We start from the raw sequence: 15,633 nt of genomic DNA, 5'->3' as shown, positions 1-15,633 counted from the left end.
GTTTCCAGGTTTTTACATTGAATCTTTTAGAAAAGACCACAGCAAAAATTAAGAAAAAAAAAAAAAAAAAGAAAAAGCAATGTTACATCAATACAGGTATTGTGTTTCACTAATGTGAATGTGAAACTATAAACAAGCAGTTTACAGATGTAGAGACCATTAAAAGAGCCTAAGTGTGAGCCCATCTATGGATGTGTAGGACCATAAATTCCAACTGAATCCTCTGATAATCCACACAAAATTAGATTTCCAAAGGCCATGATGTCAGTGTGTCACAGATGAGCCTCCTCTGCTCCCATGGAGGGATGGGATCTATTGGGGACCAAGGAACCAGAGCAAAAATGAAGTGATTTCCTGAGCTCTAACTCTGGTATGGAACAGTTGTCATGCTGCTGAGGGTGTTTCTTTAATGGGCAGAACCAACTCCAAGGACAGGTTTGCCCACCCTGCTTTGGTGGGTAACGTGGTGTTTTGTTTTGTTGTGCAGAAGTGAAGATGCAGTCAACCAGATGGCTGTCACTCCCTTCCCACTGCCTTCAGGCTCCCACTCTGCCATTGAGGTAAGGCTTCTGGGCTGTTGGTTTTAATTAGAGACTGCTAAATTGGATAGATTAATCATAATTAGCAGCTCGTGATAAGTTTGAGCACCTTGTCTAATTAAACCCAGGGTCATAAAATGTATTGGGTAGAGACTTGGCCTAATAGGCTTATTTTGCCCTGTCTCTTTTTTATTGATCTGGTTGTCCTGGCAGACCTGCATGGCATTAACAGCAGCTATTGAACAGGGAGGAAGAGAGGCTCCAAATAAAACCTTGCCACCTCCTCCACATGAAAGCCTTGTCCTGCTCCTCTTCCAGCTGCTCCCAGTAGTTGTGCTGAGGTAGTTCTGCCTGGAGTAATCTTCCAATGCAAAAACAGTCTCAGTGTGGTAATGTTGCAGGTGTTTTTGGTGATTTTTGTTGCTGCCTCAGCCCCAGTGCAGACTGATTGCTCCCCTGTGCACCAGGAATCCCTGCAGTCACCACACTCGTTATCATTTTGACATCTCAATAACGGTGTAACTAAATTTTCTAGATAAACTACACGGTTACCCTCGCTGTTGCTTTTTTAATTCTATTTCTATCCGAGCTAATAAAGCAAAAGATGTTTTGTAATTCAATTGGGGTTTGATCTTGCCTCAATAAATCCATGTGCATTGAACTCCTGGTATTTCCATGAGCGTGGCTGGGATCCCTCAGCGCGAGGCCACGCGAGGTAAGGCTGGATGCATCTCCTGTTTGCATTCTTGCTGTTGTTCTCCAGATTCTCTTACCTCTGCTGGCTGCTTCTTGCAGGCCTGGTGCTGCACAGAGCAAGAACTGTTCAAGTTTTGTTTGGATCTCGGTAATTTCTGGACAGTGCTTTGGCTTTTCCTTCTCTCCTCCACACCAGCAGCACGTCCCACGTGTAGCTGGTGCTTTATAAATCACTCAACAATTCACAAAGTTCATTTTATCTTTAATACCTGCATTTGTTCCCAGCTTTATTTAATATTTGTGCCTTCAGGACGAAGCACAAAGCTTTGTTTAAGCAGAGTCTGTCCTGTGGTCAACTGGCTGTAATTAGGCTCTACCCAAGTGTGTCTTTGTTTGCCTTTAGAGGTAGATGCTTGTGGGTTGAGTTTCATGCATTAATGGCAAGTTCTGACTATTTATATTATGTTTGTTTTATAAGTAAATACAGGTTTTTCCTTCTAGCTGGTATCTTTTCATTATGTAAAATCAACATAACCAAATATAGTGATGTTATACAGAAGTTTACATTGCTTTCTTTGGCAGCTCTTCCTCTCTTTAAATAAAGAAAAAATAGCCTTATATCTTGAAATGATATCTTCAAATATCTTTGAAATACCACATAAATATTTAACATTGTGTGTTACATGCACCCTACATGTAACTTGTCAGATCACATTAAACAGCCTGACTGGTGGAGTGGAATATCAGGGTGCCAGAGTTACCATGGATTAGCTGTGTTAGTTTTCTTTAGCTCATTTCTTGATCTTTATCTTATCTCTGTATCTGCTGCTTATCTCTTTATCTTTGTATGAAAAGTGATAAACAGCAAATACACCTTAAATCAGGGTCTTGCAGGACAGGATAAGACTGTGTTGTGGTGTGATACTGAGGGCAAGCCACCAGAAACAGAGTATATTAAGTATTAAGTATTAATTGCTGTAAAATGGGGTTTTAGAAGTTTCAATAACCAGAAAGCCACAGAATGAGGTTTGTTTGTTGTTTTTTTTTTTTTTTTTGCAACAGTGAACAGAGGTGCTTTGTCCTACCAAGTGGTGGTTGAGACATTTGAGTTTACATTTACTTATATGTATAATGTCTAATGAAAAATCAGAAATAGTTTTGTTTCTAGGCCTAAAGATTCCAGGGGAGGCCACAGAGCTGCTGCAGGGCTGGAGCCAGGAATTTTGGGAATATCTTTTGGTGCTTTTCCATGGTTTTCCCAAGCTGCTCAGACTGTGTGAAGGAAACTGGCACTCCTTTAACGTGCTGAGCATGGGACAGAGGGCTGGAGAAAGGCTCTTCATACCAAATCCAGAGCTTTCACAGTTGACAGGGATTAGTCTGGCCTTAAGAGCTGCCCCTGAATGCAATTTTGGGAATATCTTGTGGTGCTTTCTGTCAGCCAAGTGGGAACCAAGGTCTGCCTTCCCAGAGTTACATGCCTCATTCACCTCCCGACATTGGGATTATATCAGCTTTAATTGTGGATCTTTTTACCTTGTTGTGCTGCCCCTTGTCTAAAAAATACAACAGAAAAGGGTAAAACTGTCCAATATTTCTGTTTAGCTGTTTTGGGGGCCCAGAGCTCTGTTTAAAAGTGTTGTCAATCCTTTCTCCCAGGACCACGGTGGCACCGAACCTGCAAGTGGCGAGGAAGACCCGAGTTTGGAAGTTGTCATGAAAAGTTTGACTGATGAGGAATCCAACAAAGCTGTGAGTGATTTAAGGCGATATTTAATGTTGATTAGAGTTCAGAATGTGGAGGCTCACTCAGCTTCATTGGTTTTCTCTGCCTTTTTATTGGAGTGTTGCAGCACTTTTGTCAATAATATCCAGTACATGTGAAAGCAGAATCAAATTCAACTTTATGTACCCAGCCTGTTTTCATGAACTGAGCACTAAGTAAAACTTGTTAAAATACCAAGATAAGAGTTTCCACGTAGCATTTTGGCCTTCTCTTGGGTTCTTGGTGAGGCAGGGGATTGGGTTTCCACTCCTGCCATCCATGTGTGACAAACTTTAGAAAAAGCCTGGTCTGTAAATCATATTCTCATTTGTATTCATGGCTTCATAAATTCTATGGCAAAGATGTCTATTATCATAATCTAGTCTTGCCTCCTGAATAACACAGCTATAGAGTTGCTCTCAGTGATTTCTGCATTGAGGCCATAACTTGTGGTTTAATGTGGTTCTGTCAGTGTGCACTGTAATAAATACTGAACTTCTCATTGACACAGATGGAGATTTTTGTTGTTTGATAGGTCAGGATCATGCATTATCAGGAATCTGGAAGTCCTTCAGGGTGCAGCTGTGATTTCTTCGTTTTGGACGCTGTATTAAAAATTTAAAATGGAAAACAGTAAACATGACTAAGCTTGAGGTACCTCAGAATTTGCTGAGAGGGTCTTTTTGCTGCCTGCTCCAGTTTCAAGGAGTGCAGGACTTGCTGTGTGTCCTCAGCTAAGGAAACCTGGCATTTCTGGATATTTTTCCTCTTAGATGTCTTCTTCCTGCTCCATCATGTCTCTTGCAAGGAGTGTCTCGGGGTTTGCAAATATAAATTGAGTATACATAATCCTCTGTAGCTAGTGAGTGTTTAATTAATGAGCCTGCAAATTCCAAGAGTTAGGAAGTGTTATGTGCTATTCAAGCATCAGAATTAATCACCCATGGATTGATTTATGTCCCTAATGGATTACTAAAAGGTTGAGTTATTGCTGTTTGGTAGCCCAGTGCAGATTCCTCTGATGGGCTGGAATATAAAGGAATCAGAGTTTCCCTGTATGTATTTGCAGGTGTCACTCACCTGGTGTTACTGCAGTTCTTGCTCAACTTGGCAAGAAATTTTAGAGGGATTGCAAGGTAATAGGAGAAATTGCTCAAAGACTGAAGCAGATAAAAACACATAATATATGTTACACAAAAGTGAACTTTTTGTGTAGGCCATGGTGCTGTGCAGTTCTTTGAGTGGTGTTAGAGGAGGGGTGAATTTAATTGGAAAATGAAATTCCAGCAACCTAAGGTAGGTGTGGAGGGAAGATGCCTCTGGAACCACAGGAAACAGAATATATTGGCAGCAAGAAAGAAGGGAACTGTGGAACCAAAGGGCACAAGTTAAAAGGTAAAAGAAAAGAAGAAAAAGAGTTGTCCCAAACAGAGCAATAGCAGAGAGGTAAGATAAGGCAGAGGCCTGCTCTCAGAAAAGTGTTGGAATTCCTGGAGACCCAGTTGCTCATTCCATAATGCCTTCAGTTGGGCCAGCCTTTGGTTTAGGGGAATAAGTGGATGAAAAATAATGGCAAAAGCCAGTTTCATAATTTCAGAGTGTTCTTACCATCAGGATTTAGTTCTATCTGGGGAATATTTCTGAGTGAATCTCAGTTTTGGGAGTGTGCTGATGGTTCTGGCCTCAAGGGAGTTTTTTCTTAACTGGCATTAAGACTTGACTCTGCAGTGCTGCACAACAGAAATTGGTGGTTTTGGGAAGGGAGATTTGTCTTGCAGTCTTCTAGTGAAGGAAAAGAAAACAGAGCCTTGTTTTTCACAGTATGATGTTGCTACCAAAGCCTCAGTGCTACTTCACCATTGTTACTGAATTTCTCAGTCACGTGTCAGGAGAAATCAGGAATGTAAAAGTCAACAAGTAAGATCAAGTTCACTGAGTAAATAAAAAGTCTGTGCTTATCAGCAAAGATCTTCCACAAGTATGTACAGCTCAAAGCATGGGCAGGATGTCTCACCAAGTGACAGCTGTAATAAAAGGAAAGTTAGAAAATTCTCATCGTTCTCTGTTCATCTGTTGCTGATAAATTTGTCAGTCTCTCACAACATACTCTTTGTTGCCACTTCATCACTTTAGAAGCTATAAAGTTGTATAATGGACATCACTGTAGGCTTGGATGATAAGAAGGGAGAAGGAAAACAACTTTGTTTCTGAACTGGAGCCAGTTAGGCAAAGTCTATGTGTTTATTAGCTGAAGTTTGAGGTGGCCTCCTGGAAGGTCCTGGGTTTCTCAGGGTTGAAGAAATCTGATTTTCTATAAGGTGTGCTTGGAAAAGAATTGGTGGAGGGGGCTTTGAGATGCTCCTGGAAGATTTGATCTGACAAAGTGAAAATGATACCTGAGAATGGATTCATTTGCCTTTAAAGGTTTGAACTTGGAACAATGATCTGTCTTCACAACAAACAGAAAACAAATCCTTGAAAAGTGGCAAAGGGGAGGGGCTGTGCAAAAGTGCTTTTGGATGGAGTTGAGGGGGTTGACTTTGGTTAAACCAGGGGGGCTGCAGGCTTTTGACAAACGCTGAGTGTATTTGGTGCTCATTTGTTCAGGTACCTCTAGCACAGTTAAAAGATCAGGGAGATGTAAAGGTGGTGCCTGGTGCTTACTTGTGGTGCAAGATGAAGCTTCAGATTTTAGTCACATACCACAATGAAAAAGGGAAGTATGAAGTAATTTTTCATTGCTCATTAAAACAATCTCTCAGAAAATGACAAAGCAGTCTTCCATTCCTTCCCTGACACCTCTGATAATACAATGAGATCACCCCTTTATCTTTTTTTCCTGTTACCCTTTTGGATAGTAGTTGCAGTTGTAGAGTTACAGCAAGCTTGGAGAAAATTCAAGGGGGAAAAAAAAGATCCTGTGGGGGTTGGGATCTTTTAACTGAATAAAACTCCAGCAAACAAGGCCAGTAGTTCCAAGCTGAGTTACCTACAATTCTGTTTACTTTTCTTTAATGTAGAAATTGCCATCTAAATTAGAAATTATTTCTGAGATGCAGAGTAACTTGAATATTTGAAAAAGCTTTGAGGCAATCTTTGGAAGTTGGTACTTAGTTTTTCTGCAAACTAGGCTGTTGATCAGGGGTTTTTAATGTGGGCTAAGAAAAATAACTATTACTTGGATCAAAGTGGCCCAGGTTTAGTGAAGAACTAACAAAGGAGGGCACTGTACCTGTCTGGAAGCAGTTGTAAGAGTAGGATATAAAAATATATTTTCGTGTATTGCAAAGGTAGAGAAATAAATTAGGCTACAAATGGAGCCAGTGATTGAAGTACCATTGTTGGAGATTTTTTTTATGAGGCTGGAGGATGCATTTTAAGCAGTTGCTTTATTTAGAAGAGCCAAAAAAGGAGGGGGAGGAGAGAGCAGATAACTTGGAACCCCTTCCTGCTGTGGGCACTGAGGGGTCCCTATACACAGCTTGGGAATTCCTGCCCAATATCCCGTCCATCCCTGCCCTCTGGAAGCCATTCCCTGTGTCCTGTCCCTCCAAAACATCACTGGATTTCTCTGGAATCATCATTCTGAGTTTTGGAGGGTATTTTGTTGAAGCTAATGAGACATTTTCAATACACCTCGCTCTTCTTTTTTGGACTTTTTAGGATGTGAAATGTAAAGCTGAAACACCAGTCGTGGCAGATGAGCAGGAGACAGAGGAGCAGCTCCCAGAAAATGTATGTGTGCTCAGGAAAATGTTTGTGTCTTCATGTTAACCAGCAAGGGAGGGTTCTGAGGGCTTGATTTGGTTGAAGGTTGAGTGATTCATGGTGGGAAGGGATTAACTGGGAAGACATTAAAATAATTTTATTGATGGGGATGTAAAAAATGACTGGCTCCTTTTCAAATGTGTGGAAATTGCTTGTTTTCTTTCTATTGATTTGGAGGATTTAGTGAGGCACAATAATCAGCAGCTGATGACAGTGACCTCACCACATGACAGTAATTAATAACTGATCTCTCTTGCTTCTGCTTTGCTTTTAGGTCCTCAGCCAGATCAAACAGCCCAAATCTTCCACTAAAGCCCCAGTGAGCTCCCAGGAGGCACCCCTGGAGCCAGCACCTCCTTACCTTTCTCCAGAGGCAGAAGTCACCAGCCGTGGTAGGAACCAGTGATTTTGCCACAATGTCGTGTATTTTTAGCACCCTAACCCAAAATGGGTGTTTTCATTTTGTTTTCCAGACAACTTCTGCTGAAGTTTCATTTCTTTGAACATCCAGTGACCTATTCTGTTTTTTCATAATGTGTATTTTTCTCTCCTGTCACAATTTTTGAGAGCTTGGAGGTGTCTTCAGTTGTTTTTCTTGACTTTTACATACAAAGATGATCTTGTTTTCAATTGAAATAGAAGGAAAGACAATCTGGGACATGCTGTTCATCCATGGTGCTGGAATATGGATTTACCTGTCCTGAAAGGAATACCCCTTTCCATCATGATCTGAATTGTAGAGGTTAAAACTGAATTTGGTGTTCTCACAGTCTTTTACTGGCAGCATTTATTCCCAGAACTCAAGTCACTCTGAAGGGACTCAGAGTGGTCCTCTAGTTCAATTTTATGGAGGTGAACAGCAAAAAAACCCTTAATTAGCTGTTGTCGCACCATTCCTTTGTTGGTTCTCATTTTCTTGTCGTGTTGTGTGACTTTTTCTTGCCCTTTTGATGTTCTCAGGTGTCTTCCCACCTCCACTGCCTGTGGACCCAGCCACTTGTCCCATAGTTCCAGGGCAGGAGATGATCATAGAGATCTCCAAGGGTCGCTCAGGCCTCGGGCTCAGCATCGTCGGGGGCAAAGACACTCCACTGGTGAGTTCCTGTTAAAATAATGTTTGCTGCAGACAGAGACAGAGAAAACATGGAAAAGAATAATGCCCTTCATAGGTAATTGCTCTAAGAAATTGTTGAAGGCAGGGAGGACGAGCCAGCTATAACCTCCAGTAAAAAACTGGTAATTTTGCCCTGTGCCAGATCAGATGATGCTCCTGTTAAAATTGTTTGTGTCTCAGTGGTTTTTCTGCTGTGGTCAGAGGTTGCAAATGTGTTTTCTTTTTATTTAACCATTGTGAATCAGGAGTTGGAATGGCTGGACTAGAAATTAATGTTGCAGAGGTAGAGCTGTCTCAGCAAGGATAACACCTCTGTCTTGAGAGCAGAAATGCTCAGTAGCTGTTTAAACAAACTGTGATTTATCTGCCTGCCAGCAAAAGCCCTTGCAGAACAGAGGTAAACCAGAGGTAATCTTTTATTGCTTTCTGTGTCTTTTGGCTTAATCTGACTCCTGGATATGCTGGTTTTTTTTAAAAAATTATCTTCAGATGAATTAAAATGTATCAGTTCAAGTGTGAGCTCAGCAAATTAGTGATGCTGAGCCCCATAAATCCCTCTCTGCCTCTGCTCTTGCTGTCTCCTCTCCACTTCCCATTTGAGAGATGCTTTGCTACAGTGTAAGAGAAGCCAGATTGGGGTTTTTTAAATGTCAAATTCAGTCCTTTCTGTAAACAAGTCTCTGTTGCAGAGGTGTCTTTGCTGGGTTCTCCTGAATTCCCTGACACACAGACTCTTCAGGCAGTGGAACTGCTCTGGTACATGCAGCTTTTCCCCAAAATATCACAGTGGTGCATCATTAAGCATCAAAGTGTCAGCAGGTACAGACAGTTTAAATGTAGCAGTCTTCTTCTAGGGTGAAAAAAAAAAAGAGAAAAAATTGAAAGGAAATAAGAAGGGAAGTCAAAAAGAAGAAGAAATTTTTGTTTTGCAGAGTGCGGGCTGGATTTTTTGCAGCATTAAAGCTGAAATTGGAAGAAGTTCATGTTTTGGTCCCATTTATCCCAGTCTCCAGTTTGTGGAGCTGGGATGAATTGCTCTGTTTCCCATGGAGATGGAGCTGGGTTATTTCTCACTCTTTCCAGCCATGCAGGGTTTTGTCTCTAGTCCCCTTTTTTTTGTCAAGCTCCTCAGTGTTGAGTAAATTCAAATAAGTTGCTCGGTGTTAGTCATCTCCCTGCTTTTTCATTTAACAGGAATTTGGAAATAATACATGGCAGTCTGTCAGATGCAATATGCTGTGTGTCTTTAATGAGATTTTAATATAAATAAATGAATATTGTAAATAACTGCTATACAGAGCAGATGAGAAACATGCAAAGGGTTTTATTCTTTAAATTGAGTAAGTGGTTTTGGTTAGGTATTATGCTTTCATTAGTTTATTCATTAAAGTGTCCTCCTAGGAGTTGATTTTAAAAGTCTATGCACTGGAGTGCAGTAACAAGCCATGAAGGGAGGGAGGTCCAACTCCCCACTTTTCAGATCCTCAGCTTACAGGACTTACCCAAAATGAGTCCCTGTTTCTTCTCATAATTCTGAATCTGCTCATTGAAAGGCAAGAAATGGTGTTTCATAGGAAACAAGGTGCTTTTGGGAAACCACAGCCTAACCTGATCATTTGCCATGTGCACAGACCCTCTCTGGGATTCTCCATAACTTCCTGCTCCAGAGCAGCCCCTTCTCCTCGAGCCAGGAGCTCAGGGTGGGATCACAGAATCCTGGAAGAGTTTGGGTTGGAAACCTTAAAGACCCTCCACTTGCAACCCCCTGCCATGGGCAGGGAACCTCCCATTTTTCTGTCTTCTGATCTTCTCCAAATTACTTTGATGCCTTCTTTTTTTTTTTCTTTTTTTTTTTTTTTGTGGTTTTTTTTTTTGGGTTTTGTTTCTTTTTTTGTCCTGGAGTCAGAAAACCTTTTGTAAAGAGTTGAAACGAAGTTCACGTGACATAATGAGGAGTAAAAGCAAATACTGCTCAGGGCAGTTGGAAAGTTTCTGTCTCTCTGAGTTTCATGGCTTAGGGAGAAAATACAACAAAACAGCTCCGTGGAGCTGAGTGATGGATGTGTCTTGCTCTCTGTCATTTGGTTTTAACTCAGTTACACAGATGGACATCTTTTGTATTTTAAAAAAGGCAAGATCAAAGGAGCTCATCAGTCCTGGAGGTCTCGTGTGGCAGAAATTTTGTGTCCAAGATTCACTGTTTGGTGCAGTGCAGAGAAATTAGGATGACCTGTAATTTGCTTTAGCAGAAGTGCCTACAAAGCCCTGAAGGACATGAAGAACCCCAGCTCCTGGGATCTCAGAAGGAATTTATCAGCATGGGGGAAACCAGGAATGCTTCTCAGAAATGTGGCAAGTCTAAAATGGACGTGGCAAGCCTGTAAGGGCCTCACCCATGTTGTACTAAAATGTTCTTGATCTAAAACTGCTGAGCTGAGGGTACTCAACAGCAGCTCACATGGGATGGGAAAGCTCTCAGAATATTTTATATCTTCTTAGAGCACAAGATGTACAAGACCCAGCTTTTGGAATAATAAATCTGGCAGCCAGGGACAGGCCGCTTCGAAATGAAATATAGAGTGCAACTTTTAAGTCATAACCTCAGGAATCTCATCAGGAATCACCAAGTAGAGACTTGAAAAATACAGCCTGTGAGCAGGGAGGTTAATTTGTTCAGGAGGTTGGAAAGTGATGTCTTAACCCCTGTGAAATGTTTTTTGGTGAGGAGATGTCCATCCCCTTTAGCTGCAAACCCTTTCCAGTGATGTATTATAAAGCAGGGCTGGGGCTCTGTGCTTGGGAAGCAGGAAAGATGTGCTTGCAGGAAAGGCATGGCCAAGGAAGGGCTGTCCTTGGGAGTTGTCTTCATGTTGTTGATCTTCAGACTGCTCTGGAGCACTTCTATTTCATTTCCCTCTAAGTGCTGATTTTTTTATAAAGTATTTTTCTTCTTCACTCACTTTCATTTCACCTTCCCACATACCCCTGAGAGAACACAACACATGGCCTCTGCTTTAAAGCAATTAAAGTGCAGAGTGGAGCTGGCTGAAGCACAGGGCTTTCAGTTTCTGATTTTATTTTTTTTTTGGTTGTAGTCCAATCAAACTTGTAAAAGTAACCTCAGAGTGGGAATTTAAAACAGGGGAAAAAAAAAAGAAGTGTTTCTAGAAACATCCCCAAAATGAAGTTTGAGGTTCCCCAGGACAGGCATGAGATTTTCATTCTAAATCCTCAGAGAACAAGGCATCAAGGAATTGTTTTAAGTTGTACTCATCCAGATGGGATGAGGACTTTGTCCAGAGAGGCTGTGGGTGTTGAGCAGGGCTTAGATCAGCCTGGCCTAGAGGAAGGTGTCCCATGGCAGAGATGGAACGGGATGGGCTCTGAAGTCCCTCCCAGCCCAAACCATCCCATGACTCTCTGAAATCCCATTATCACCCCAGAGTGGGTGAATGCTGCCCAGTTCACAACTTGTAATGAATTTCTGTAATCCAGGATAGTGAATTTTCAGGGATTTGATTCCTGGCAGCACATGATAGAGGCACTGCTCTAAGATACAAACATTTTCTTTGCAGGGTGGGGGCTCTGCTCTGCTGCCAGCTGAATAATTTAGTGAGGGTCAAGTTGATTACTGGTGGTTATTGACTCTGGCTTTGCTGCCTGGCTGATAGAGACACTCAGACGTGCCAGAGGGCATCCAGCAGTTTCAAGGCTGGTTTGGGGATGTTCCTCCAGGCAGGGTTAGAGAACCTGGGAGGGAGGAGGGCTCAGAGGCTCAGCTGGGGCTGGAAATCACTGCAGCTAATTGCTGAAGGGGTACCTCTGATGGAAAAGAAGATTGCAGGGTCTGTGACTTAGGGCTCTCTGGAGGTGGAGTAGGGGGTGGTCATTATTTCAGCATTATACAGAAAGGAAGAAGAATATACTTTGTGCTGTTTTTTGTTGTAAACAACATCAAGCCTCCTGGGCAGGATTTTTTTGTGCTGGGTTGTCTGTTTTGAATGTGGTAAATTTTCTTTTTGTACTTTTGCTTTCAGCTGACTTTAATAAAAAGCATTTTTAAGGCAATTGACAAACTTTAAGGTACTCCATCTGTAAAATAAAGTGATCCACAAAGCCAGGGAATTGGAACACAAAAAAATAACAGAATATTCCTGTGCTCAGCTAACAGGAGTTGGTGAGAGCTGGTAACTCTGGAGCTGGGGAGGAAAAAGCTTCCCTGATCACCTGGGTTAGCCCAGAGGCTTTTCTGAGGAGCTTCCTGAGGGTGGGATGCAGTTTTGACAGAAGAATATTTAGATTCATTCTGCCAGTCCAGGTGAGTCATCCCTTGAATAAACTCCATCTGTTGAGGAAGGGCAAGGGAATAATCAGGAAAACTGTGACTTGAAGCTGCAGCTGTTCAAGCCCCGGTGTTTGCCCCTGGAGCTGTGAGAGATAATTACCCTGTGAGGGCTAATTACCCTGTGAGGGCTCCATGCTGCCAAAAGCAGGCTGTTCCTGCTCCAAAGCCAAGCCTAGAGCTCAGCTTTGTGCCCTGCTGCAGTCTGTCAGCAGTGAGGACCTACCTGAGCACGAGGGCTCTGGGACTCCTGTGTCACTGAGCAGCTTCTCCCCTGGCTGAGCTTCCATCCCACCCTCCCCACTTCAGTTATGTTTAAATCCAGGCAAAAAAATATCTTTATCATGTCTAGTCAGGCAGCATCTGAGTGATTGCTCAGACAGACATCCAGTGCAGCTAGGGCTGAGAGTTCTGGTGAAATGTGCTCACCTTGTAACTACAAATGAGAAGGGGGATATTGGCCTCTGGGGAGGTTCCAGCAATATGTGGCTGTGGATGCTGCTGCTGCTGCTGCTGTTGTAAAATCCCCCACCCAGTGACTGGAAGAATGGGATGAAAAAGGGGAATGGCAGCCCTGAGTTTTTAACCGTGGCTCAGGAATCGCAGAGGGAGAGCCTGGGGTTGGGAGAGGCAAAAATGCAATCCCCTCCTAAACCCCTAAACCCTTGCCCACATCCATAAACCAGAAGGCAGTTTAATGACAGGGTGGCAAATGCAGTTAGCTTGAAATTGTGAGGGATGGCTTTGACTCCTGCTTGGATAACGCTGGAATGGAGTTGGTGGATTCATCATCATTCCAGGAGGACGCTGGCTCGCAGGAGCATGACAAACCCAAGCTGCTTTGTACATGAGTTGTCACAAAAGGGAATTAGGGCAGTAAGTTTTGCAAATCATGTCTTTGATGGGTCTTTGGCAAGGGTTTAGCTGATGGTAGGGCTTGCTTGCGTAGCAGGGCCTTGCTTGAAGGAGCTGCTGTCTTCCAGGAATGTAAATCAACCATGAAATTTAGGCTAACAATATACAAAAGCAGCAGGACCTGTCAGGATGGGCTTCAGGAGGATCCTGGCTGCTGCTGGGTGAAACCCCTGGCTTTTGGCTTCCTGTGTCACACACATCCAGGACCTCATGCATGCTTTATAACTTGTGCTATGCTCTGTACACTGCAAACTCTCTCTTTTTTTTCTTTTTTTTTTTTTGGTAACGTAATAAAATAATGAGAGTGAGAGAGTTAAGGTTTTAATATGTCATTCTGTGTTTTATTATTCCCTCTAAAATGAGCATGTATACTTTTTTAAAAAACTTTGGTTTGCTTTGGCATGTGATTCACAGGAACATAGCTCTTTCTATCATTCTGACTTAAGTCATATATTTTTACACTAAACATCTTATTACCTTAGTTTTATTATTTCAGAATCAAAGGAGAGCTTGCAAATGTCTATGACTGCAGAGCGAAGGAATGTTAATGAATAGTGCCATTGAATTTTCAGGTTTTAGCTTTTCTGATCTTAGAGAATATAACTGTAAGCAAAAATATTATGCAAGCTGAATAAAATTTAAATAAATAAGGACCAGATGTAACTATAGGGGCCTATAAAATGTAATACAAATACTATCCACTTCCTTAAAATAAATCTGTATTTTAGTATGAAAAATTATATTCATATTGATATTGTGGATTAATCTTTTTTATGAAAGTTGGCAAGTGAACACCACCTCTTGCAAGGGCCTGTTCTTAAATGGGAAACAGACCTTTTGTTTTGACCTTGAGCAGGGCAGTCCCTGGGTCTCGTGCAATGTGAAGCATTTCTGCATTAACACAGTAATACATTTTTACATTCTGCAGCCTGTTTTACTGCAGCAGTGTTTGGCTTAGGATTTGGGGTGCCTGCTAATGGTTTGTGCACGCCAGCAAAGGCAAAATTTACATGAGATAAACCCCTCTGAGATGTCAAAGGGATTTGCTTGGGCTTGACCTTCACCCTGCCTTTTTGAAAAGTTATCTTGGAGATTCCATTTGGATCTGCAAATGGAAGATCAGAGATCATAACTGTTGTCATTTCCTCTGCCTGCAAGTAACCAGCAGCTGAGTTTATTTTAACTACTGAGAGGTTCCTGCATGGGCTTAATTCTCCAGTGAAACTCACTGTGCAACCAGTTGATTGCTGCTTTTATCTGGGAACCAGGCTGTAAAAATGAAATTTTTACATTTTTACTACTCTGGACAAAATATTGTAGAGGTTGAAAAGGAAATAACTAACAGTATTGTGCTTGCCCTGGGAAAGAGATAAATCCTTGATCCTGCACTCAGCAAAACCCCTTGCAGTGTTATTACCTTTAATAATGCTAATTTAGTGTAATATTTGTAGCTGTAACATGTAGGAAATCAGTTGGAAATGTGTAATGTTAGCTTAGGAAAACACAACTTGTCAACTAAATCAGAAAAGCATCTTTTCCAGAGCGTGGTTTTATGTGTAGTTTACTTTTTGTCTTCCTCAGGAAAAGTGCTCTGATCCATGCAGAAAGCTTCATTCCCTACACCAGGTTTGTGGTTATGGTTGGTGGTAGGGTTCACTGCCAGTGGTTCTGTGCTGGTTATTGCAGTCCTCAGTGGGGAGTGGTTCACCTTCCCTCTGTCAGGTGCCTTTGATCCTGTCCAGGTAATGGCTGGAGCTCGTGGGCTGAAACAGCTCAACAAAGACAAGTCAAAGTTCAGCTCAGTTCAAGCAGCAGGAGCTGCAGTAGTGCAGGGCTGTGCAGGGAGACTCTGTTCCACAATCTGGACCTCTTTCCTCACCAACACCAGGAATATGGAGATTTCTCTGCTCCACTTCTTTTGACACCACCCCTTTTTGCACCCTTTATCACAGGATGCAACTTCATCAAAATGCCCTTGGCACTTAATATTTGTGCCTCCTGCCTGCCTTGTGTCCTGTTCCTCCCTCACCTTCTATTCCCAGCATTCCCACTAACAGCCTGGGGACTGTTTTTGTGGCTTTTCAGTTGAAAGCTGCTTCTTGTCCTGCTGAAGAACAGCTGCACAGTAGAAAAGAAATGCTGGAGAGACTGGCTCAGGAGCTGTAAACTTGCAGGAAACATGTGAGCAGCCCAAGCCTAAAGCCAGCAGCTTGTGAAGCTTTCTTACCATGGTTTATGGTCCTGCAGGCTTTTAAGGATCACTTGGTCTGTGACTTTCCTGAATAGGATGCTGACTTCATCACCTTCATCCCAATAGGCTCAGTCAGGGCAGTGCTCCGTGGTCCTAGCCTGGGGTCTCTGCCATACCAGTTCTTGACATTTAAGATACAAAGATTAAGCTGTCGATCTGACTGAATTTAATTCTCAGAGTTAACATGTCTGTTTGTGCCCTTTGCTGTGGGCTGAGTGTGATATTCCTCCCCTCACGGGTCTC

General features: G+C 42.3%; 1 protein-coding gene across 5 annotated transcripts in view; it reads left to right on the top strand.

The window, feature by feature from the left end:
- PATJ (PATJ crumbs cell polarity complex component) overlaps positions 1-15,633 on the top strand; it is a 140,033-nt gene that overhangs the window by 99,169 nt on the left and 25,231 nt on the right. For all 5 annotated transcript variants that reach the window (XM_030278562.4, XM_030278561.4, XM_030278560.4 and 2 more), the window contains exons 29-33: positions 488-560; positions 2,895-2,987; positions 6,664-6,735; positions 7,043-7,160; positions 7,729-7,862. In XM_030278562.4, coding sequence (XP_030134422.4) covers positions 488-560; positions 2,895-2,987; positions 6,664-6,735; positions 7,043-7,160; positions 7,729-7,862 — 490 coding nt within the window. The remainder of the gene's footprint in view (positions 1-487; positions 561-2,894; positions 2,988-6,663; positions 6,736-7,042; positions 7,161-7,728; positions 7,863-15,633) is intronic.

Source organism: Taeniopygia guttata, chromosome 8 (assembly GCF_048771995.1).
Source record: "Taeniopygia guttata chromosome 8, bTaeGut7.mat, whole genome shotgun sequence".
NCBI classification, from domain to species: domain Eukaryota; kingdom Metazoa; phylum Chordata; class Aves; order Passeriformes; family Estrildidae; genus Taeniopygia; species Taeniopygia guttata.
This window is presented reverse-complemented; position numbering and strand designations above follow the sequence as displayed.